At 40.6% G+C, this 7968-nt stretch overlaps 1 protein-coding gene across 2 annotated transcripts; it reads left to right on the top strand.

The window, feature by feature from the left end:
- Positions 1 to 316: 316 nt before the first annotated feature.
- Positions 317 to 7479, top strand: LOC148033290 (uncharacterized). 2 transcript variants are annotated; one of them, XM_087681189.1, is made up of 6 exons: positions 317 to 822; positions 1224 to 1324; positions 5287 to 5384; positions 6658 to 6890; positions 7041 to 7120; positions 7213 to 7479. In XM_087681189.1, exons 1-6 carry the CDS (start codon positions 453 to 455, stop codon positions 7372 to 7374), a joined length of 1044 nt encoding a protein of 347 aa, XP_087537315.1. In that variant the 5' UTR covers positions 317 to 452; the 3' UTR covers positions 7375 to 7479. The 2 variants fall into 2 exon arrangements, with proteins under 2 accessions (XP_087537315.1, XP_087537314.1); XM_087681188.1 differs by having other exon boundaries at positions 318 to 822; positions 1221 to 1324.
- The last annotated feature ends 489 nt before the right edge of the window (positions 7480 to 7968 follow it).

The raw sequence follows: 7968 nt of genomic DNA, 5'->3' as shown, positions 1-7968 counted from the left end.
TTGTTCCAAATGCATCATGAGATGGCCCTCTAAGCATTACAGTAGGAATGTACTGATACACGCACAACTTTTTTTTTTGGCATAGCAGATACAAAAATCATTAACCCAAAATTTTGGAAGGATTTTTAAAAATGAAATGGCAAATAACTACCATTTTTTATAACTAACAACTTGTGCAAAGTCCAAGTTCTTTGAATTTTTTAAAGATTCTCAACAAATTTTTGCAATTTATTTTTAAAAAACTAAACCTCAATTTTGGGCGGACACTATTACGATTTACCACCTCTATGGATTGACTCCCTGCGAGACTCGTAAAATTTCATTTTTTCAGTTTATGAATTGCACTTGTTTGCGCAGGCTGCGGGTTGCTCGAGCCACTTGAGTATTTCGACGACTGCATCTGTTTCCTCTCACTGCATCATCATCATCTTCTTCTTCGGGTGCTGGCCTCCATGGATGCTCTCTTCCAGCGGGCCAGGTCGTTCGCCAGCGACGCAGCCAAGCGATCCCAGGACTTGGCCAAAGAGGCCGCCAAGATCTCGCAGGAGATTGCCATCGAGACGGCCAAGAGGTCCAAGGAAATCGCCTCCGAAGCCTCCAAAAAGGCCGACGTTTTGAAAGCCCTCGCCGGCGAGATCACCCCTGCTATCGCACTCCCCCTCCCGTCTCCCGTTTCTGCTGCTGCCGCTTCTCCCTCCCAGCCTTCTTCATTGGCATCTGAGGAAGAGCTTCAGAGATATGGCATCACTCCTGAGCTCAAAGAGTTCGTCAACGGCCTTACCATCAGCACCTTTCAAGATTTCCCCTTTGAAGATTCACTGAGTAAGATCAGTCGTTCTCCTTTCCGTGCACGTGCACGCGTCCTTCTGATGTCACGGATTTACAGTGGCATTAATACTTATCGACCGGGGTTGGTTTGATCCAATGAATCTTAAAATTTGAAAAACTTTGATTTTTGAATGGCGCTTCAGCCCTTAGCAATTGTTTAGAGAAATAAAACTTGCCTGCTTTAATGGAGATAAATAGGAAGAGAATGTATTGGATCTGTATGTACTGCATTGGAGGTGATAGAAGTTCTAGATTTTATAACATATTTATTATTGAGGAAGAGGAAATTGGTATACTGTTTTACATAAAAAGGAAATGGCAACGTCTACACTTGAAGCATAGTAAGGTCTCTATTGAAGTGTTCTGTTTTTTGTTATGTGTGTACATGGCAGAAGATGCGAAGGGTTCCTCTAGTGAGGTTACGATATCAAACACACGAAAAGATCTAACAGATTGGCAAGAGCAACATGCTTTGCTTGTTCTAAAGGCCGTACCGGTAAGTTACTCTTAGGTACTATGTGAACTTTGGTGAATTTCATAAATGAATCAATAAACTCTACCGGGATGTGCAATAGATGTGAAACAGTGTGCTTTTCAAACTCCAGGCCAGAACTGAGCTGCTGTAGTTTAGCATGAGTGCTACTAAATACTTGATTGAATTGTAATGCATGGTCAGCTTAAAAAATGCTTTGAAAATCAGGGAGAATGACCCAATGCTCCTTACTCTTTTCCTTGCTGAGATTGCATTGCCCCTAAGTAGAACAAGTGTTGATCTGAAGATTGCTGAGTCAAGAATTTGGAATGTGCTAAAGCTTGAGAATTGGATGGATGGTTGGGATTGCAATTATACGGGAATCGTGTTGGTGATTGGTCATCTCCTACTTCTAGCCCTACATTGAGTTAGGGAGGGACGTGCAGCGCTTTATCCAATCTCGGCCATAACTTTAGTCAATGTCCATTTTTGGTCTGCCCAAGCTATTTTTGGTCATGTGCACCACTCTATGTCACTAATTCATGTGTGCCTATATTAGGAGAGCTTGGTTTTCTCAGGTAGGTCCTACTACACTTCATGGTGACTATAAGTGTTGCATTGCTTTGGCACGGAATCTTGTATTCCATGCTAGGTCGAAGCACATTGAGATATAGTATCATTTCATTCGAGAGAATAACTTGGATGAGACTATTGATGTGATGTATTGTAAGACGGAGGATAACTTGGCAAACTTGTTTACAAAGGCTCTTCCTTAGACTGTTCTTTGACAACACTCTAGATCCTTGAGCCTTACGCCACCTCCAAGATTTGAGAGGGGGTGTTAGAGATTTGGTCATCCCTTGGATGGGACAAGCAGTGTATAGTCATTCTAGGGAAGATTTATGGGCAGGTGCCACATGGCAGGCAGCTTGCTTGTGCAGTGTTTGTTAAATTGTTCTCATGCAGTTGGGACTGATTTACTGCAGTTGGCCAGTTTTTTCCTGGGCAACCTGCCTTATTTTATAATTTTATTTGGCCTTTTTATAGGCTGCCAGGACTAGGGGGCACAATCATTCAGTTTTGATGCGTGCAGGTTGAGCTCCAATGGATACAATTGATAGCTCATTGTACAGTTCTGCTCCCTTTATTCAGCATTCATTCACTATAGATTTTTGCGTTGTACTATCTCTCTTCCTCTTTCTCTTCTCTCCATGTTCATTATCTTTTCAGTCTCGTCATATGCTTCCGCACTCGCTGCACCTTGAAAATGACTCCTTTGATTCTTCATCAATCTTGGATTTCAGCTCCGATTCCGGTGACAAAGGCCATAGCTGCCCCAAAATCATTCTTCTAGCTCTACTGGTGCTGTCATCCCTCATGAATTTCCAGTGCTAGAGAGAGAGTGCGAGTGGATGATGGTGGTGGGGCCTTTGAGCCTCATCCATATGTAGGTGTGGTGGATCCTGAGGGTGGCTTTCTACATGAACTGATGAAGCTTGGTAGATTCAAGTCCTAGAGTTGGTTTGCCTTTTAGGTTCATGGGAAGTGAGGCATAGATCATCCTTGCTCTTAGTCTATTTCCACATGAGGGGGCACTTTGGTGGCTTGGCCAAAGTTGAGAAATTCATGGTTGTGATAGTGCTTTCCGCGCAGCTTGTTCGTGACAAGCATCGAGATTTGGCTATTTTCACTCTCTGTGGTCAAGGATTGGTACAATCTACATCGACGTCACTATCTTTTTGAGGCACCTTGGTGGGTGGCTTTGTTTTTCATTGTATACTTTATTGTACTTATCACCTATGATCTAAGAGAGGGTGATAGTGATGTACATATCCTGGTTGTACATTCATTCATATGTGCATACTGCATTTTGTTGGAGAGAGGGAGATTGAGAGCACTATACTAGTTGCCTATAGCCCATGCCTTTTATATATTTTTGTGCTTTGGTCTATGGACTCTATTTTCTCAATTCGTTACTTTTGAGTTTATGTGTTGTCACTCTTCGGCTTCGTTCTTTGTTTTTACAACAGCACTATCTTTTTGCTTTTGTTGCTCCACATCATTTTGATGGATTTTTGGCCATTGTCAGGTATCTCTAACTATCCCCACAAATCACTGTGGGATGTGGCTATGGAAATCCAATCTTAGCCATTCTCCTCTTAAACAAATAGCATCTTGGGGTACTTGTACAAGTGGTTTGATACTCGGTCTCTAAAGAAGAAAGTGCGATAGTAGGCTCCTCCTCTTCAACAAAAAGCATCTTGGGGTACTTGTACAAGTGGTTTGATACTCAGCTTCTAAAGAAGAAAGTGCGACAATAGGCTATTGCTTGTTGCTTAGAGAAGTTGCACTTGATCTCAAGGTAAAACAAAAACATGTAGTAGATCTCCAAGAGTCTATGTCACCAATCTGAATTTTCCCAACTTGTCAACGACATTCCCTCTTCATACAAAAACCCATGGGTCGAGATAGCCCACGAGTATTGTAGAACCTGGAAAACGGCTTGCCAATGGGGCTAAAGAGCTCTTTGCATGGATCAACTGAAGATGCTAACTATAAAAAGAAACATTTTGCCAAGTATGAATGAGCCATATCAAATACCCATCTAGATGCTTGTACCTAGTTATGTTTGTTGCTGCATTTGAGGAATGTTGAGACAACTTGGACTTTGGGTCCATGGTAGATGAAGTCAGTTGACAATCAGTCATGCTAAAGGCTAACAGCTCAGCCACATATCACCTTTTGTTAAGCAATCCCTTCCACACGAGCTTGAGAGGATTTTAGATGTTCATAGTGGATGAACCAGTAATACGGTTTACCACCAAGAGTACATGGTAAAGTGGAAGGATTTGCTTAGAAGAGAGTGGATATGGAAGCGTGTAAGCACTACTCAAAATAGGTTTCCCACCTTAGAGGGACACGACTAAATAGCACACAAAAAGGATGTGTGACCAAGGGCTTAGGCCCTTGAAAATACAGCCTCCAACTAATTAATGTGTGTGTATAGGGACTATAGGCAAGTAAGGGGGTGATGTGCTAGGCATGCTGAAATGTTCCCCCAAGGTCCAATCTACACAAACGAGTCACAATACAAGTTGTACCCAAGGCAAAGAACATAAAGGGAATGGACATCTTATTCACATTCCAGCCATAGAGCCAAATAGGCTCACCCCCAAACTTGGGAGCTAGTAGCAAATTGGATCATGACCACATCCCAAGAGTTGGTGTCCCATACCACCAGCCCACATTGTCTTGGTGTGTGGATGTGTCAGTCTATAGGCCAAGAGTCCAAGAGTGGTGATCAATAGGGCCTTGAGTCTAGTAAATAGGACTTGGCTGCCCCAATCCTAAAGTGCCCCTAGAGCATTGACAATAGGTCATTTTGACCACTATGACCAATGCTACTAGTGCTCATCTAGATGTTCAAGCATGTAACACATGTACATATTTACTAGGACTAAGATAATTAATTAATAAAATACAGTTGTGCTATGTCTGGGAGGTGAATTTTGCAGTTCACACACTATTTTCTCTCTTTTCGATTACTTGTTCAACTGACTTCACAGATCAGAGCAGCAAACTGCTTTATCTTATCTGCAATTATATAATGTACTTCAAGCAAGTTGTTGTAGAGTTCCAAGGCTTCTAGGATGCACCTATTGTTTGGCCCATTTTCTATGTTTGCTGGTTTATTGCTCTGTCTTGAGGCCACAACTGCTGCACAGATTTGTCACTCATGTTGTTTCTGGTCTTCTATTAGTGAGATTGATGTCTTAGTTTATATGAAGTCATTTCACCCCTGGTTCAGTTTCAAGTTCTTTATTTAATAAGTAGTTGAAAGGTCAGGTAATGGTGCTGCATCTCAAAGTGGACGATGCTTACATCAAGGGTGAACATGCATATGCACATTTATGTCATTGAATCTACCTGTAGACCATCAGCATCTATTTATTTACCTAAAAGTTCAACACATTTTATGCTAACAGGAAATATCACAGTTCCGCTACAGTTTATGTCCAAGGCTCATGAAGGAGAGGCAGTTCTGGAGTATTTACTTCACATTAGTGAGAAACCATGTAGCACCGTAAGTACAATGGTCTTTCTTTCTGTCTATCTTCAATGATTGTTTACAGAGGGGCATCCTTTGTCACTGCCTTGGGTTTCTAGTATGTTCCAGATGTTTGACAGCTGGGTATGTTGGAAACTGTACTCTAAATTCGGCATTCTTGTGCTTAGTTGTATGTGGACTTTCCGAAACTTCACGCTTAGAGGATTTTTATAAGGTTGCTAACTACTGAAACAATTGTGTGGAGAGAGCCATGTTCTGCATTTCTGGGAGCCTATTTATTATTCATATTTTGTTGAAGTGCAGTTTCGGTATTTCAATCTGCTGTGTTTGTACATTGCCTTATTAATCAACAAAGTTGGATCGAAACTTGTTTCCCAAGTTTAGAAATCTACAGAACATTTCAGTGATCGTTCTTTCATGCGGAACCCATTTCTTATTCAACTAGGATGAAAGTAAAATTTCCTTCAAACACCCAGAAACGTTTTGATACTTGAGAGCTCTGACCCTAGTAATGGGACTGAGGATTGGGATTTTCAGGAGATTGAGGGAGATGTGGAGGATAAGGAGAATGAGTGATGCATAGTTTATTTAGAATGGCTTTTCAGCAGTTATCATTTACATATTGGATTGTTGGCAAGGTCTGTGGACCTTGTTTGACATTTCTACTACATATGTCTTTGTTGGAACATTCTAACATGTTAATTTGATGTTTACGAGTTGCCTTTGATTCAGAAATCATAACATTGTTCAGAATTGGCAAGTAAATGCCATCTTGCAAGACTTGACATTGTTTGGAGCTTTGTATAGCAGAATTTGCTCGTTCATCTAGATAATTGGGTTATTTCTTTGAATGTTTCATCTATTCAAGTCCCATGACCCAATTTTTTTGCTCTGTGAGAGAAAATACTGTGGGAAACTTGTTTGAAACTGGTCTTCTACGTTGCCATTTCCTGAACTTTTGGCTACTTGCTGGGCTTTCAAAGTTTCTCTCTTTACTTTTTCTTGTGGCAAGGGGTCAGAATGCTTAATTGGCAGTGCAAAGCTGCTTGCACTTTGAGTTCAAGAAGTTTGCATTTTAAGTTAAAAAAGTTGTCCCCATGCTGGATAAGATAAGAAAATCTAGGTCCATTTTTTAGTCACACATGCTAGGTTCAGTAACTAGTCACACATACTTCTGAGTTATCACTTTTCTTGCTGAATCCCTTCACCATCTTTATTTTCTTGATTTACAGCAGTTGTAAGTTGAAAGTGGTTGGTTGATTTGTTTTATCTTGGTCTTTGTGTTCAGTTATGAAGCACAAGCCACTGTACAATCTGGTGAACAGGAGGCAGAAACATTTGATCACAAGAGAATGGTATCTCCAGTTGCTAATGAACCTGCAGAGACCTCAAGTACAACATCCGATGGTACAAGAGTGGCTGTCCAAGAGGCAGATAAAAAAAGTACTGCAGTGGTGACACCTCAGAAAACTCGGAGCATTGATGACCAAGATTTAGATGCATATTTGCTGGGTGATAGTGGTAGGGACTTTTGTCTTATTCTGCTTTTATAAACCTCATGGTCACTAAAATAACACCACTGTTGGCTTTTTTTCTGCAATAACTGCAAGACTTGCTCCAAATGTGGATAGTCTTTAGTTCTAATATCATTCTCAAACGTGATGTGATCAGATGGCAATGATGATGGTGATGGTGATGGTGATGATGATGATGGCTTCGATGCAGATTTTGATCAACTTGTTAACAGCACGGTATGTAACTGTTTAAACAGCTAGCTGCAAGCAGTTTCAGTAAGCCATTATTTTGAACGTATTTGCATTCATATTGTTGGCTTGACTTTCAGGGAATTGACAGTGATTCTGAAGAGGAGGGGAAAAATCTGAATGCTTCTAGATCTTTGGCAACAAAGGTTCTCACTACAAGTGATGGCTCATCAGATGGGGAGCTTGTAGGTTTTCCTTCTGACCAGGATACTCAGACCACTGCAGATGAAGATGGATTGTAGGAGTTTCTACTCATTTGTTGATATTTTACTCCATGTGTGATTTCATTGTGTCAATATATCTCCTGGAATATGATCAAATTTGTAAGCATTTAGTGGTTTTCTTGAGTCCTCAAGTTCATTTTTACTTGCTATGGTCTATAGAATGTTCAAATGCAATTTCCTATGTCGCGGTCCATCAAATGTTAACGAAGTTAACATCATGGCTAGTTGGTTATACAACCAAATATTGGTATTTCAAGTAGGATTGCTGAGTGCAGAGTTGATGGGTATCATCTGTATTAGTCAAACATAAAAGCCAAACATAAAAGCATTGGGACTTTTGGAGTCCCTCTTGCAGTGCTCTTAAAGAACAAGGTGATGTTATCACAAGGTTGTGCCAAGTTAAGAGGAGAGGCTAGAGTTCAAAGGCTTTGTGAAGGTGAAGGAATTATCTGACTAGTGATAAAAGGGAATAATTGAAGACAAAAGTCTCATTGCAATGCACGTCCTATAGATCTCAAGTGATAAATAAACACACTGGCCCATTTTGAGTAAGCTATTTTTTGAGCAAAAATTAGCGCTTTTGCTAATGAACTCATCAAATTTCATAAACTT

This window comes from Lygodium microphyllum, chromosome 7 (genome assembly GCF_053477565.2).
Source record: "Lygodium microphyllum isolate KBCC chromosome 7, Lygodium_microphyllum_v1.1.10, whole genome shotgun sequence".
Lineage (NCBI taxonomy): Eukaryota > Viridiplantae > Streptophyta > Polypodiopsida > Schizaeales > Lygodiaceae > Lygodium > Lygodium microphyllum.
The sequence above is the reverse complement of the archived record's forward strand: the minus strand, read 5'-3'. Positions and strand labels throughout refer to the sequence as shown.